The sequence below is a fragment of the Vigna unguiculata genome, chromosome 3 (assembly GCF_037176805.1).
Source record: "Vigna unguiculata cultivar grain cowpea cultivar isolate G323 ecotype 2 chromosome 3, ASM3717680v1, whole genome shotgun sequence".
Taxonomy (NCBI): Eukaryota; Viridiplantae; Streptophyta; class Magnoliopsida; order Fabales; family Fabaceae; genus Vigna; species Vigna unguiculata.
Genome location: NC_140794.1, coordinates 57,922,103 through 57,938,927, shown reverse-complemented (window position 1 = coordinate 57,938,927; position 16,825 = coordinate 57,922,103). Strand labels below are relative to the sequence as shown.

Genomic DNA, 16,825 nt, shown 5'->3' with positions numbered 1-16,825 from the left:
TACATTGACATGACTGTCAAATAAATCAGACATCGTTTGTCACATACGAATTTAGGAGCAAATAAAATTATCCAAAAGAAAACTTTTTTTTCCTGCTCCTAAGCAGAATCGAGAAATCAGATACAGTGAACTAAGCTATAACTGATCAGATATAATAGATTTTTCTATATTTAACAAAATCATCTAAAAATTTATAGGTGTTTATTTGCTAAGATGACAAAATAGGTCAACAGCAGAATAAATACACTATGCAAAAGCTTTATAATTTTCTTAACTTTTATTTTATATACATAATAAAAATGTATTTAATCGTGTAAGCATTTTTATAACGTATAATTAACTAACTAATATCTCATCAAATAAATTTAAAAGTAATTATTTTTCTACATCAAATTCTTACTTTATAACTAATAGCAAAAAATTAATTCACAATATTTATATTCTTAAGATGACATAACATATTGAAGAAAAAAAAAATCAATCTTCTAAAATAATTTTTATTTTTAACTGAAAAAAAAGGGTCAGCGGCCACTCCATCTTTGACTCCCAGGTTGTCAGTACAGACCAAAGCAGAGTAAAAAATGTGAACCCAACCTGCGGATGGATGGCCTTTAATTTTTGCATTCTGTAAAAGAACATGGTGGAGAAAGACAAGTACTGAGATGAATACCTGGAGATATATATATATACCAAAATTTTGGGGACCTGAAAGCCGACCACTTGGGCATATATAGTGCAACTGAAACAAATACGTGCCCCAATCTATCTTAATTTCAAATCGACCTAAACAGGGCATGGGAATGTGATGAATGGAAAATCTGTATTCTCTAATCTAAACTGCACTGGTTAGAAGCTCGGTTCTCGTACTATCGGTTCTAGAATCAACATCGTTAGCTTTACCATCAGGTTTGGATGCTACAGCACCAGCAGTAGTCAATGGGGTATTACTCAAAGATATTAATTTATCCATTTTTTTCTTACTAGAAGATGATTCAGTGCCAGTCAGAATTTGTCTTAGTTGTGACTGCTGACAAACAATGCGACCTTTGTTCCATTCAGGGAAAGTAAACGATGATGATGGGACATTATCCTGTAAGAATGACATGGCAGCCTTTGCTACAGGGAAATCTTGGGCATCTGTGGTTTTCTCCATCTCACCCCGACTGAAAAAATGGAAAAAAAAATATATATCAACGTTAGAAGAGCTAACCGTTAATCTAAACTCCAGGTACCGGATATAGAACCTTTTTTTCTGATAAAAAAAAGCTTAACTCGTGTGCGGTGTAGATAATAAGTTATTAGAGACGAGCAACTTACACAACAACAACAGTTGCAATCACAGGAAGATCCTCGCTATTCAAGAACATTTCCTGCATATTGTTCAGCCAAACTGATAGTGCTGTTAATGCAGCACCTTCTGACATTCTGCAAGAAAATGAAGTCTTAGATTTTACACAATCCGTTGAATATAAAAATGCATAAAACCTCAATTTTGGAGGCTAAAAAAATGGAGTTCTTAACTTTCAATTTCAGTTACTCTCTGTCCCTGGAAAATTGAGAAAGGCTTCAATGGTTACATTTACCTATCCTGTTATCGTTTCAACTGCATTATAGTTCTCACGCTTAAATTCCATAAACTAACAATTTGTCCGTTGGTGATTTAGAAAAATCATAATTAAGTACTGAAATCTCCAAAAGTTAACAATTATACGTGAACATAAATTAGCAATGGAGACCTCAGAAACTAAAATTGCTAATTGCAGAATCACTTGAATTGAAAGCTGAGGGCAAATGCCTCAACACTGGGGGGTTTTGTATGTTTTCATTTATTAAATAACAAACGTTTAAAAAGAAGAAATTATTGCCACTATACCTGTGTACGTCCACAGACCATACAAGTTTACTTCTACGAAAAAGTTCAGGGAACAGCCCTCGCTTTGATGCTTCATTGAGCACTCTAGCGGCCCTTTCTCGCTGGAACATCCACCAAAGAGCTTCTAACAGTGCATTGTAGAACCTCACCCCCAACCCACACCCTTCGGAACTGAGCTTGTCAAAGACGTATTCCACAATCTGCCAATTAGACTCATCGTCAAAATCTCCCTTGATCATCTGTCCAATTACTTGATGAATATCCGACACCCTTATTTTGATCATCTCATCAATTAAATTATAGGCATCATTTAATCTGAGTCCAAAAAATTAAAAAGGTAAGCTAAAATATAATTAGAAGTAAAATGCAATTAATAGGTGATAAAAGTCAAATCAAAGCTTTAGAGTTTGGAGTTTACTTGATACAAGAAGAGATAGAAAACTGCAAAATCAAATAAATAAAAAAGAATTTCTCCCATTTAACATAAAGTGAGAAAGAAGACTATCTAATCAACACAAAAATGTCCTGGAAGTTTTTCAGAGTTCCATCATATCATTTATGTTTAGTTGGACTTGGAAATATGATTGACATCCATATTTAATTTTACTTCCCTATTTATTTGTTTTGGTTACTTACTAGGGTAGCCTGTGACCTAGGATGGAGACGGAAATTATAGCCTGATGTGGGTAAAATGGCTCGGCTAGGATTCATCCCATGATCAAGTTGTCCTCAAAAGTAATTTGGTGCCACTGTGTAAGGCTCTTAGGCAATTTTATATTTTAAATTGCCAAAACAAATTCTTGCGAACTTACTCACATTACTAGGACAACATTACTCACAAAGGGTATGCTTGAAAGTAGTTTTACCAAGCTTATCTTACGCATAATCACTTTGTAGGCTTTTGGTTAAGCTTATAAAAAGTGCTTAAAACTCCCATAAGTTCCTTTTATTCATTTCAATACTCTTTACCCTGAAGGTGTGAAGTCTAGTAAATAAGTGCCTAATTGAGTTTTTTACTAAAGATACCCTAAGACGAGTTCAGTAATGCAAACACAGTGGTATAACATGTATCACTTGAAAGGTTGAATTCAAAACCATATTTTTCCGTGAAGTTCTCCCGGATCATCATTTTAAGGGGACCAGCTGCCACAATGTAATTTCAAAATTGCCTATTGGGAAGTCACATCATCTATATGAAGCAAAATAAATTGATACAAATAACACCCGATTGACAGAACAATGCGTGAAAATTCCCTACCAAAAAGGCATAAAATATAGAGATGACAAGCAATATATTTTATTGATTTATAACAATCTGACAAAGACAGTTAGAATTGTCTAGCCGTGACACTTATAACTGTCCAACCACCGGTTATAACTTGACTGAAAAATGTGGATAACTAATGAACCAGTAGATACAGTTATTAAAAGAGTTATTCACTCAAATGGGGTCAAGGAGATTTAATTTAAAAGGGTTAGGGGTTTAATTATTAATCAATCATCATTGATAGAATAGCCACAATATTTGGGCTCTTCCTGGAGCCCGGACAGAGGTGGATCATCAACAATGGCTAAATTATGGAACTTCTTGATTAAGCTTGCGCCCACCAGAACCATCATACCTTGGTGCTCAGATGGTGGCATATTATATGTTGGAGTTAGAGGCATGAATGAAAATCAGTATTGTTCCTGAATTCCAGAACTGCAAGAAGCCTTGGCAAAAGTCAAGGTGTAGAGGTGACGTGGGACTACTGGACACAACACAAATGTAGATCAGGCTAACTGCCAAAGGAAAGGGAGGCCAAGGTCTGAATCTTCAAATTGGAAACATTGCAGGTGAGAAGAAAGGGCTATTCAATTTGTTTACCTAATGGATCAGTCCAAGAATGCTAAAGCAAATTCTCCCCCCTAACTGATGGAACAGGCCCACTGAGAAGAGACAGGAAATGGGTCTTAGAGATGGAGGCAAAGAGAAATTGGTAAAGGCTAATTTTTCTTATCAAACAATTCTAACCCACCAAAAGAGAGGGGATGACAGCAAAGTTTCAGAAACATTAACACTAGGTTAGCAGAAGCCAGAGTACCTGGAGAGAACCGGCACACTTACAAATTAGTGTTTGACCCTGGAGACCCTGGAGAAATAGACTCATTTTTAGTATTTTGGAACCACAATGATTGAATGAACACAATTGCGTATTTGTGTTTGATGATCAAAGTTATGTTAGGACTACAGAATTGGGGTTGGCATGGTCATCAAGCTTCCGATGGCTGATAGCGACTTTAGGCGGGGGTGAGCAGAGTATTCACAAGTAATCCCCATAGTTAATAAGTGGAATAATTGGTTAGCTAGTTGGATTGGGGGACAGGTTAATTAGAGAAGTAAGGAAAGTTGTTTACAAATAAGTAAAGGTGTCGAGAGGGAGATTTTATCATATGATTTGATAGAGAAAATTCAGATTACTATGGGAGAGTCCGAGCCTCTCGAATGTCCTGGAATAATCTTTACTATGGAAACTTTCCTCTTATAATGCTGGTCAAGTATGGAAGTTTCTATCAGAAGAGATGCAAACTGTAGCCAAAAATCTAAAAAGATTGTGGGAAAATAAATTAATCATGTTAGAAAATTGTATGGAACAGAACCTCAAGACTTATTCATAATTTAGTGAAGGTTAATACTATCCAACTGTGTGATTCCGTGTTAGTTGCATTTGGTATTGGTCTCATGGGCTTATTTAATATTCCTATATTCAAAAAAAGAGACAGAGGAGTCACGCCTTAATGATCTGATAATGAGCCAAAAACCCTTGCTCTGTAATTTGTTGGTTTTTAGTCCAATTCCACAAACAAATAACAATTTACTGGAATTGGAGTCATCATAACTTAAATGTTATTTTGTCCAAAATATTGAATTCAATTATTTACACAATCCTATCAGTGTAACATGCTTGAGATCATCGATTGTTATTTGTAACCACCAAATCATTGCAACTTCAACCTCAGATCAGAAAGTAGCACAGCTAAAATAATAGAAAAAAACACTGCAATATTATAAAAAAAGAGCTGACCTGTCATTCTTTGCATAAAGAGCTAGCATCATGCAGTAGCTCATGACACTAGGCAGTAGTCCTGAAGCTTTGATTTCTTGGAACTGCTCCTCACTCTCGTCAACAAGCCCAGCAGTGCAGTATACACTCAACACAGCTTCAAGTGTCAGCTCATTAGGTTCACAATTTGCTTTTTCCATTTCAACGTGAGCTTTTACAGCCTCTTCATACTGACCAGCTTGCCTAAAAGCTTCAATCAGGCCGTTGAATGAATGCACATCCCGTTTTAAACCTGATTCATTCATCCTGGATAAAATTGCTTCCGCTTCTTTGTACAATCCCCCCCTTGCATATGCATGAACAAACGAATTATAGGTCTCAAGGGTTGGGTTGCTTCCAACTTCTTTCATAGTGTTAAATGCAACAAGAGACTCTTCATACAGTGCAGCCTGCCCAAATGCTTCAATCACCCCAGTGTAAGCCTTGGAAGTCGGCACTATTCCTTTCTCATTCATATGCAGTAAAATTTTCTTGGCATCTTCATAAAGCCCACCCTTCCCACAAGCAAATATCAAGCCCTCGTAAGTCTCCATGTTGGGCTCAATATTTTCCTCCACCATGTCATGAAACAAAGTGACCACCTCCTTGAAGTACCCTCCCTCCCCAAAGACCTGTATGAGAATGTTATAGGTACCAACATCAGGATCCGTGTTACTTACTTTCATCTCAAGAAAAAGTTCACGGACATCATCATACCTCCCATGCTTCCCATACAAATTCAATAATATACTATACGTGGCCGCATTCGCCACACACCCTGCAGCCTGCATCTGCCTAAACACGCCCATCGCCTCTTTGATAGATCCTAATTCAGCATAAGCCTCTAATAACACATTATAAGAAGTAATATCCGGCAAATTACCCCCAGATTCCATCTCCCTAAGAAGATCCGAAACCTTCTCTAACCTATTCAACTTCCCAAACGTCTGAACAAGATAACTATAAGTATTAATATCAGGAACTATTCCACTTTCATTCATGGTCCTAAACACCATTTCAGCCTCATCACCCAACCCTCTATTAGCACAAGCACAAAGCAAAGTATTATAAGTGATAACATCAGGTTGAATCCCTTCATGTCTCATTTCAGCAAACAATCCTAACAACCCCTCCCAATCCAGCCCACCCCTAGCACAGGCATTAATCACAGTGTTGTAAGTTAAAATACTCGGCGAAACCCTCTCCTGCTTCATTGTATCGAGGAGTTCAAGCGAGGCCTGGAACTGGCCGTTACGGCCATAGGCGTTGATGATGGCGGTATAAGCGTAGACGGTGCGAGCGACGCCATTGCTTGGCATTTCGTCGAACACCTCGCGACACTTGTCTAGCAAGCTTTCGCGGCCCAAGAGCGTTATCATGATGGTGTATATGTGCTCGTTGGGCTTGCACCACAACTGGCGCTGCATGTACTTGAAGAGACGCAGCGAGCGCTGCCAATCTCCGCGCTGCGCGAACTCCTTGAACACGAGGGCGAAGTCATTGAGGGAGAGCTTGTTTTTGAAGGGGTCAAGGCACCGCGCGATGCTCCCACGAGGCGGCAGCGCGGTGAGGCGGTTGATTAGGGTTTCCACATCGTAGCTGTACTTTCCCTTCTCCACCGTCAAGGAGGGATTTATGGGAATGAGCTCCTTAAACTTGGTGGCGCGTGATTGGAACTGGAAAAAGCGTTTGGGGGAGGTTGCGAAGAAGAGTTGGCGGAGGGTGGTGGTTGGGTTGAGGAGCGTGGGGGAGAAAGGTGAAGGGTTGGACACAGAGAAAGGAGGCGAAAGGGAAAGGGTCATTTTCTGCGACGCGGTCGTTTTAGCGAATTTAGTTGAGAAAACAGTTACGTAGTGGCGTGTTCATGTCGACAAGAGCGGTGGCAGAGTGAAAGGAAAATGGAGGAGGAAGTAGTTGGTGTAAGGAGAGTGAGGTTGGGGATGGTAACAGAATTGAGGAATCGCCACGTGTTGTTCTTTGTGGATAACGGTCGGAAGATGGTAAAAATGGGGAAGTGATCGGGTTATTTGACCCGATAAGCCCAATTGTATTTTGGCGGTGGAGCCCCTAGACAACGGTTCAAATACAAATATAATCGGATCCTTTTACCCGGCCAATTGGCGGTAACGGATTTTCAAACGACCTTCAAGCGGGAGAAATGTACTCAAGCTTTCTGCGTTTTGCATACGCTATGCTTAGCTGTGTACACTTAATTAAATTAAATGTAATTAATATTTATATAGTACACAAGATAAATGTAATTGAATAATTGAGAAGATGGATTTTTTGTTCTGACATAACACTGGTCAGGAAAAAAAATATCCAAATAACATATTGTTCTTTATAGTTATCTGCATAACAGTTTTTTATTCATATAAGAATTTAATTTTCGAAAAACCGAATTCTTATATTTGTTTTGTCATGTCCTTATCTGAAAATAAGTTAAAATTCGATTTTTAGAAATCCGAATTCTAAACCGAGCGGAATAAAACGATGTTTATATAAGCCAATAATTTTAATTGAATAATTTTTTTCTTTAACAACAAATTTTCACTTAATTATTTATTTCTTTATTTTTAAACTATAAATACGTCAGATGTAATTTTGCTAATTCTAAATAACACTATAAATCATCAATTGTTAATTTATAAACTTTAACAACACAATAATAATAAAATTAATTTATTTAACCAAATAACTATACATTTTTCAATATTATTATCTCAAAGAATTACAACCACTACTAAATTAATTTATTGTAGTTTTTACGTATAATTTTTTTTTACCTTTGTTCCTTCTCTTTTAAAAAAAATAAAAACACTAGTTTATAATTTGATTTTCAAAAATCGAATTTTCACTGATTTTCAAACAAGTGTTGGAAAAAGATTGCATTTTACCCATAATAATCATCTAATAACATAAGCAAATTTGGAGAAAAAATCATGATTGTTGACAACTAGGAAAGAATCACTATGTGCAAATTTTGATAATACGTATAAAATGTTCTCAACCCTTTGACTTTAAGTACACCACACTATCCACATCAAGAATTTAACTATGTTTCACAACACTTTACTTACAAAAATATAAGAAAAGTTAAACACTAACTCAAAGTAAAGTATCTTTGACTTTCGACAACTAAAACCATGAATATAGAACCCAATATATAACCATCAACATCCCACTCCCTTACCTATCTTTGGAGCGGGATTTTACAAGATGCATATTTTCATCATACTTAACAAACTCCACCACGGTATAAATAGACGCATCTCCATTGCCTATATCAGCAATCATACCCCACAATAAAGAGTATATTCACTTGAATTAAATCATCCCAAAAATTTCATACACCCTACACGTTAACCAAAGCCTGGGCATAAACATCATACACCCGGCATCAATGTTAACCAATGTCCGTGTAAAGTTAACCCTTGAAAAATAGGGCATCTGGCGCTTAGTGCCATTTGCCTCATAAAAACTAGCGTTCAACACTAGATGGCACTGCTCAACGTCTTTGAGCTAAAATGCCCCTAGACCTGCAGGGCCCCCTAGCACTTAGCGTCAATTGGGTAGCGCTCAGCACCCATCGATCCACATTTTTTTATGCTCAGCTATGAAAGCTACAACTCAACGTCATATAAGATATCAACACTTTCAATTTTAGATTTTTGAGCAATTTAGACTTGTTTCATAGTTCAAATTGGTACTTCTACTTTAGCATATCACAAGCATACATAACAACAAAATCTATCATAACAACACAATTTACTCATCAAATTCAAAATCAACCACACATGCAACATCAAACCCACTCACACTAAAATTACTAACTTCCCTTACTTGGACAGCTCAAACCCAAAATATTAAAACAACAACCACTTTTCAACTCACATGATGTTTTATCTACACATAAAAACATCACAAGAACCACCATAACGTACCATTATAATCACTAATCAATAGAGACTCATTGATGACTAAAATGAGGCATGTAAATGAAAAAAAAGCTCACATGCAATAATAAACATAAAGAGACAAAAAAAGGGTTGAAACTCAACTTATGTGAATGGAAAAATTGATAAAGGTTCAAATTGAAAAGCTCACCGCGATGATCACTCTTTATAGTCTCAAATCTTTAATTGGACAAACAGAGAGAAAGAATCCTTAAATAGAAGTTAGAGAACTTCTATAAAAGTGATTTATAGAGAAATAATGTGTTTTAGAATAATGAATGTTTTAGAGATTGATATGAAGATTTTAAACTAGTAGTGCTATTAATAACCAAAAGATTTTGAAGAATAACATAACATATTTTCATTTTTGTTGTAGGTTAAAGCCAAATCAGATAGATAAAGAGTAAAATAACTTTCTCTTTAAAGATACATAAAAATAAATATGGATAAAAAAAATTGAAATAGTAAAAAACTAAATTAAGTTGAAAAATATTTTTGCTTTGGGACAAATCAATTTAAAAAAATTTGAATAAAATAGTAAAATAACTCTTTTTATATACATGTGATACCAAAATAAATATAAATAAAAAATAAATTAACAATATAAAAAAACTAAAAACCTAACTTTTGGTAAACTTGTTAATAAAATAAATATGAATAATATAGTAACTTTCAAAATATGTTATTTTCTTATATTGTAATATATAATAGTTACTTAAAAGGTCAAATACGAGTGTACATTAAAAATAATATTTTATTTTTCAATAACTAAATTTTAGGTTTAATAATTCTCGGGGTCTTTACTTTTGTCCAAAATTATCAAATTAGTAATCTATATTTTTTTAGTTTTAATTTTTAAATTTTGAAAAATTAATGTAATTCAATATTTTTTGATAAATTTATTGAAATTGATTAAAGATTGAGGAAGGTCACAAAATGCACATTGGCCATATGTCTTACAAAGTTTGGTATTTTTCAGTTTATTTTCAATAATTTTTTTCTCTTTTTTGTTTTTGATTTGTTTATATTATTTTCTGTCAGTGCGTTAGTTCGTTTGGTATGTTTCATCAAACAGGTTAAGAGTGGGACGGATCAGTCCATTGGTCAATTTAAAAAAAATAAAGAATAACTTAAAACATTAAAATTTATATATTATATTATTTAAAACATTAATTCTTACCGTGGACTATGTCAAATATTTAATTTTTTTTTTGTTAATTGTATCATACACATGTAAAATGTCGTATTTTAGTTGATGTAAATTTTTTAACACATTTCTTCAATTTTTTATCATAATATATAGTCGGTAGTATGTGTCATATACTAAAAATAATTATGCAAACGTATATAAACCACAACTCTCTAAACCATACTTTAATATAATTTAAGTAGATTATATTATATTTTACTCAACCTTGTAAAATTATTTTAAAAAATAGATTTGTACATCACTTATCATTTTAATCAAGGCAGAATTTAAAACTTTGTAAACATTTTTTATCATGTTTTATCTAAACCTTAGTTTGTCTTTATCATCAAGTAACTTTTTATTTTCTATTTTATTAATGTTTTTATTTTATCTAAAATTCATCTGGATCAATATTAATGTTAAAACAAATACATTAGCATAAAAATTCACATTTGGAATATTTAATATTCTGCCCAAAATATATGTTTAAAATTTAACATGTGTGCGTGCGTGTAAAATTTAGTTTACGCATCTCTCCTAATCGAATAAGACGAGAGAAAACATTTTTGTATAACGGTAAAAGATAACTTAAAAAAATAAAAAATAATATTTTCAAACAATAAATAATTAAAAAAACATCTTATTTATAATCTATAATAATTGATAAACCAATATATTCTTTATTATTTAATGTATGATAATTGATTTTTATTATAATAAATATTATCTATATATAATATTGTATTTTTAGTTGTTTAACCGGTACTCGTGGTATTCTTTGTCCCATCTATCTTTTTAAAACCATTTATTAGTAATCATGGAAAATAGTTTTTTCATGTAATTATAAAATTAATAAAATATTACATTTTAAAACGACTTTTTATTTATTTTGTTATGATTTTTAATGTTTATGAGAATTATTTTTAATTGTAAGAAAAAAATTACTTTCATTTTTTAATGTTTATTATCATAAAAAAATATAAAAAAACATTGTTTTTTATAACTACTTTTTATATATTTAGTTACAATTTTTAAGTTAATGTTTGATAATTATTTTTAATCGTAAGAAAAGGTTTACTTTGTTGTAATGTAAATAGTTGAAAATTTTCTAATATAATATATATGAGATTATATAAGATATTCTCATTATCAATTATTTTTATTTTTATTGATGTAGTACACTTGTCAAACAATTTTATGATTGTTGCAATAATGTAATGTCATCTAATTATCAATAATTTATTATGACAATTACTCTGAGATGAACAATGAACTCTATAAATTTCACATGTGTTATGCGCTTTGGATCATCAAATATTCTTTCTTTTACTGTATATTATGTATATTAGTTTAGAGAGTAAGTGTATGAAACGAAAAAACACATTAAAGGATTCTCATGACAATGACGATTAGTCCTTAATCATTTGTTCGCATTAGTTTTACATTTGGTATCAGAAAGTTGCCTTGTTTTTGGAATCTGTCGGTTATCCTTTTGGATTCTTTATTTGTGTTTTTCCTATGATTGATATCGAACATAATATTATTGGCGTTAGATGCGTCGCTATTGATGAGATGACGCTAACCCAAGTTGGACTTTGCAGTTATGGATACAAAAGATATCGAAACATCCACATTGCAGCCCTTTGAGATTTTGTCGAAATTGCTCTAGGAATTTGATATTTGTTTTGTGTTCTCATGTAATGCAAAACATTGTCACTTATTTATGGTAATCGACATATTTTTTGGACGATGGGTGTGCGAATTATTTTGAGGTTGAAGATGAATTAAAAATGCACTTTTTATTTTCTTAAAATATATGAGAGTATATAACTTTATTTTATATCTATATTTTAACGTGAAATATTTTATGTTGTGATGTTAAGTAATGTCTTCGATTCGAATTATTGTATAAGTTCATCAAGGATTGACATATGATTGTTCCTTCTAAATATTTGATAAAAGAACTCCTTCATATAAATATGAAGAAATATGAAGAAAATTGTACTATAAGTTGTTGCACGTACCATAAGGTTTTCTACGTACTATAAATTTTTGTACGTAATATATGTTTTTGTACGTACCGTAAGGTTTTCTACGTATTATAATCACTGAAATGTGGAAGGTGTGACTATTGCCACATGACACTTGATCCACCAAATAAGGATATATATATATATATATATATATATATATATATATATATATATATATATATATATAGAAAGAATTCAGCACATGTCATAAACTTAGTCTAACTGAATTATTCCTTTTCCTTATGCTATATAAGAGAGCTCTTATACATTGTGTAAATGTTACTCTTAATTTGAATGGTAAAAGCCTTGATGTTGAGGCATTCCACACATTTGCCTTATTGAGAGTCATGAGAGCTAGGAATCTCCTTAGATCTCCTATAGCGTCCTTCCTCTAGGATAGCTTCTCATTCCTAGAACTTCATCTTCACCACACCATTCCAGTGCTCAAAGGCCTTGCTACGATTCCATTTCCACTGCATCAAGGAGTTTCTCCCCTCCAAAAACTGTGCAAGGAGCTCCATCAAGTGGTATTATAGTCAGGTTTTCTACGTATTATATGTTTTTGTAACTACTGTAAGGTTTTCTACGTGATATGAGTACATAATATGATATTGATTTTCCATGTACTATACAATTTTGTATGTAAAATATGTTTTTGTATGTACTATAAAGTTTCCTGTGTAATATATATTTTTGTTCGTATTATATAAAGTGTTTTCTACGTATTGTAAGTTTTTATACGTAATATAAGTTTTTGTACGTAATATATGTTTTTGTACTATAAGGTTTTCTACTTATATTATACACTACAAAAAAAAAAAAGTGAATTACCTACAAATAATTACACAAGGATTTTGGTCCATAGGTAAATTAATTGGTACATATAGATTTTACATACGAATTTGGGAAATCGGTTTCCAATAAACTTTTCTGTACGTAACGCAACAAATATTTCCTACCAATTTTTTGCATGTAAAATTCTCATGTAATTTTGACGCGTTAGAGTGAGAATTTTTGCGAAAGATATTATTCGTAGGCAATGATATAATATTTGTAAGTAAATGAAAAACCTTTTACCTACTAATTTTACACACGGATCTAAAATAATTAATTATTAAAATTAAAACCCAATTACCCTTACTCACTCGCGCTCACCATTGTTCATCTTTGTTCTTCGTTCATTTGTTATTTAAACAGGAAGATTTTCAAATCATATTTTCTCAAGCATTATTTGAGATTGCTTCTGTTGGTGTCTCACAGTGCAGCCCCTGGACTCTGCTGAGGAGGAGAGACTAAGGAACAAACGTTGGTTAGATGCGGCAAGTGGAAGGTACAAATGATGAGTATATGGGATTGGACATGTTGATACCTGTGAGGATTGTGTTGATAGTTACTTACAACAAACACAAGCATTTTGTAGTTAGCAAGTAAATCTAGAGGAGTTTATTCAGCTTCAGACGTGACCAACAAATAGTGAGGAGTGAATTCGACAAATGAATTCCCAATTTCAAAGTAAATTTGACACATTACAAATTTGATTGGTGCGATCATCTTGTACCTTCCGCCTTCAATGATAGTGACTGCACAAAAATATTTGTCAACAACCAAATATTGAACAAGGAAATCAGGTGCAAAATAATCAAGTGGAACAAGAAGATGAAGAACCCCAAATTCGTGTCATCCTTATCGTGATTAATAGTATTAGACAGCTCTAGACTTTATTATTATGCTTGGATTTTTTGGGTTGCACATGACTTGATGTGTATTTAGATCATCTTGTTAGTCACATGACTTGATATGTATTTAAATAATTGTATTTTTATAATGTTTGGACTTTTGAACTTGTAAAACTTATATAATAATATTGCATGTTCACATTATTTGCTTAATGACTATCAAAGTCTGATGTAGTATCTATTTTCCAAGTTTGATAATTGTTAAACAATACAAATAAAAATTCTATATTGTAATATGTACGAAAATGTCCAAAATTGCTTTCACGTGTATGCAGTTACATGCAGATTCTTTAGTAGGTAATTAACATACGAATTCATTTGTAGGTAATCTTACATATTAATTTGTTTGTAATGTTTATTACAACTACTTTACCTACGAATTTTTGTCGGTAAATAATCTGTAAATAAAACTGCATTTCTTACGATTTTTTTGGGTTACATACAGATTTTTGTTGTTGGTAATGAACATTTGTTTTGTAGTGATACATTTTGGTACATAATATTTATGTTTGGGTATGAAACCAAAAATAGATATAAAACCATATGATTTGATACAATTATTTTGTGAAACTTTAGGCTTGTTTAATTACTGCACCATAAGAGGAGGATAATATAAATTATATGTTGTATGATAAATCTCTTATCAGCACTATTATCATGTATTTTTCATCCTTAAAGCTCATTGGGATTAAGGAAGCGCATGATCAATCATGTGTATAAGGGACATTGTGACTCAACTAAAGGCCTTAGAGGTTACCATGTATGATTTCCTTCTAGTACATTATATTTTGTATATTTTTCCTCATCAATATGCTCCTTTTAAAATTTCTTATAACACACGTAAGCATAAGTGGTATATTAATGAATTAGTGACCATATGTGTTAAAAAATAGGAAAGGTTACTAATGGAGGAAGGTCAAACGGTGAACTTGACTACTTCTCTTAAGAATAAGAAAAATCAAGTTAATCATAACGGAAAAATTTCTACTAAGCTAAATATAAATAAAAAGTCCAAGTGTTTATTTTGTAAAAGAAGTGACACATGAAGAAGAATTGCAAGCAAAGTTTAAGAATGGACCAGTGAAGAAAGCTAATTATTTTGCTTTTGTTTTTTATGAATCTAATATGACTAGTATTAATCATCACACATGATGAATTGAAATTGGAACTACAATTCATGTTTGTAATACCATATAGGGTATGTAAAGCCTAACGAGACCAATGGGAAGTAAACATTGAACTATTCAAGAAGCAAGATGAGTTCACATGTAGAGGCCATTGTGGCATGCAATTTGTTTTAAGTAGGGATGTCAACAGAGCGGGTAGGGTACGAGTAGTAGCTCCCCTGTAGCCTACTCGCTGGATAAATATTTGTTTTGTACTCGTACCCGCATAATACCCATATTCGTGCGAGTATCCGTTATGCGGGTACCTGCATATTTTTTTAATATTCACGGATATCCACGAGTAGCCACGGGTATTTACAAAAGAAAAATTTAATATTTAATAATATATTTTAACAATAAATTCAAATAAAAATACAATGCATAACATTTATGAATTTCAAGCAAAGTGCAAATAACCCATTTAAATAGTATTGAATGACAATTTACAAAGAAATGGAGATTTTTTAAAACCAATTGATAAAAAACAACTTATTCAATTTTAATGTGTTAATGTTTTAATCATGTTTTTTTAAATTTTTTTTAATTTAAATTAAAATATAACGAGTAAGGATATCCATGGGACGGATAATATGATCTCGTACCCATCCCGTTAACATGCAGGTATAAAAAATATGTGTACGGGTATCCATTTACAATATTCATTTCTTACCCATTACGGGTTTTATCTGCAGATACCCATTGGTACGATTTTTTTTGACATCCCTAGTTTTGAGTAGTTTAATTTTTGTTTAGAAAAGGTCTTTTGTGTTCATAGTTTTGATAAAAACTTAATTTCTATTTTGCAATTTGCACCTTTGGATGTTTCTTTTAATTTTATTGAATATGGTTTTACTTTGTTGAATAAATCAGAAGTTGTTGGTTTTTGTGAACTATGTTATGATTTTACTCCATTAAATTACAAATTACATTGCTTATAGTTCAATGCATGTTTCTGCTGGGTTAAACAATATGTTGCCAATGAGAATTCCTCTATGTTATGGCACTGAAGATTGAAATATATCTCAATTAAGAGAATCAAGCAATTAATAAATGATGAAGTACTTAGTACTTTATATTTTGCTGATTTTGAAACTTGGGTAGATTGCATCAAGGGTAAGCAAACTAACAAGTCCAAAAGAGGTGCTAAAAGGAGTTCAAGCTTACGAGAAATTATTCATACAAATATTTGTTGTCCAAATATGGATGCAAGTAGTCTGATATATTTCATCACCTTTATAGACTATTACTCACAATACATGTATCTTTACTTACTTCATTCTAAGGATGAAGCTTTAAATGTCTTTAATGTTTTTAAGGCGAAAGTAGAGTTACAATGTAGAAAGCAAATTAAGGTTGTGAGATCAGATAGATGTGGAGAATATTATGGTAGATACACTATGAGTGGACAAACACCTAGTTCATTTGTGAAATTTCTTTGAGAACATGGGATTGTTGCCTAATACATTATGTTTGGTTCTTCGGATCAGAATGGTATGACAAAAGGAAGAAATCAAACTTTAATAGATACAGTGAGAAGCATGAGGAGTCATGTAAAACTTCCTAAATTCTTGTGGATTGAAGCACTTAAGACGACTATGTATATAATGAATCAAGTTCTAACCAAGGTTGTTTTAAGAACACCTTTTGAGTTATTCAAAGGTTGGAAACTCAATTTACGACACATGTGCCTTTGGAAATGGCCATCTAATGTGACATTTTATAACCCACAATAGAAGAAACTAGAACCTAAGACTATTAGTTGGTATTTCATTGGATATGTTGAAAAAGT

General features: G+C 32.5%; 1 protein-coding gene and 1 long non-coding RNA gene across 4 annotated transcripts; one reads left to right on the top strand and one right to left on the bottom strand.

Annotated features, from left to right (window-relative positions):
• Positions 1 to 336: 336 nt before the first annotated feature.
• Positions 337 to 6,936, bottom strand: LOC114178311 (pentatricopeptide repeat-containing protein At1g74850, chloroplastic-like). Of its 3 annotated transcripts, XR_014993857.1 has the most exons (5): positions 4,939 to 6,932; positions 1,874 to 2,188; positions 1,318 to 1,425; positions 671 to 1,163; positions 337 to 594 (listed from the first exon to the last, which is right to left on the bottom strand). XR_014993857.1 is itself a non-coding variant. In XM_085671261.1 (4 exons), the coding sequence occupies exons 1-4, from the start codon at positions 6,756 to 6,758 to the stop codon at positions 833 to 835; spliced, it is 2,574 nt and encodes an 857-aa protein (XP_085527387.1). In that variant the 5' UTR covers positions 6,759 to 6,932; the 3' UTR covers positions 659 to 832. The 3 variants fall into 3 exon arrangements, 2 of the variants coding, with proteins under 2 accessions (XP_085527387.1, XP_085527388.1); XM_085671261.1 differs by lacking the exon at positions 337 to 594 and having other exon boundaries at positions 659 to 1,163; XM_085671262.1 differs by lacking the exons at positions 337 to 594; positions 671 to 1,163; positions 1,318 to 1,425 and adding an exon at positions 1,466 to 1,588 and having other exon boundaries at positions 4,939 to 6,936.
• Positions 6,937 to 12,362: 5,426 nt separating this feature from the next.
• Positions 12,363 to 14,023, top strand: LOC146887971 (uncharacterized). Its single transcript, XR_014993394.1, has 2 exons — positions 12,363 to 12,661; positions 13,395 to 14,023. It is a non-coding gene; the product is annotated as an uncharacterized LOC146887971 (long non-coding RNA).
• Positions 14,024 to 16,825: the final 2,802 nt, after the last annotated feature.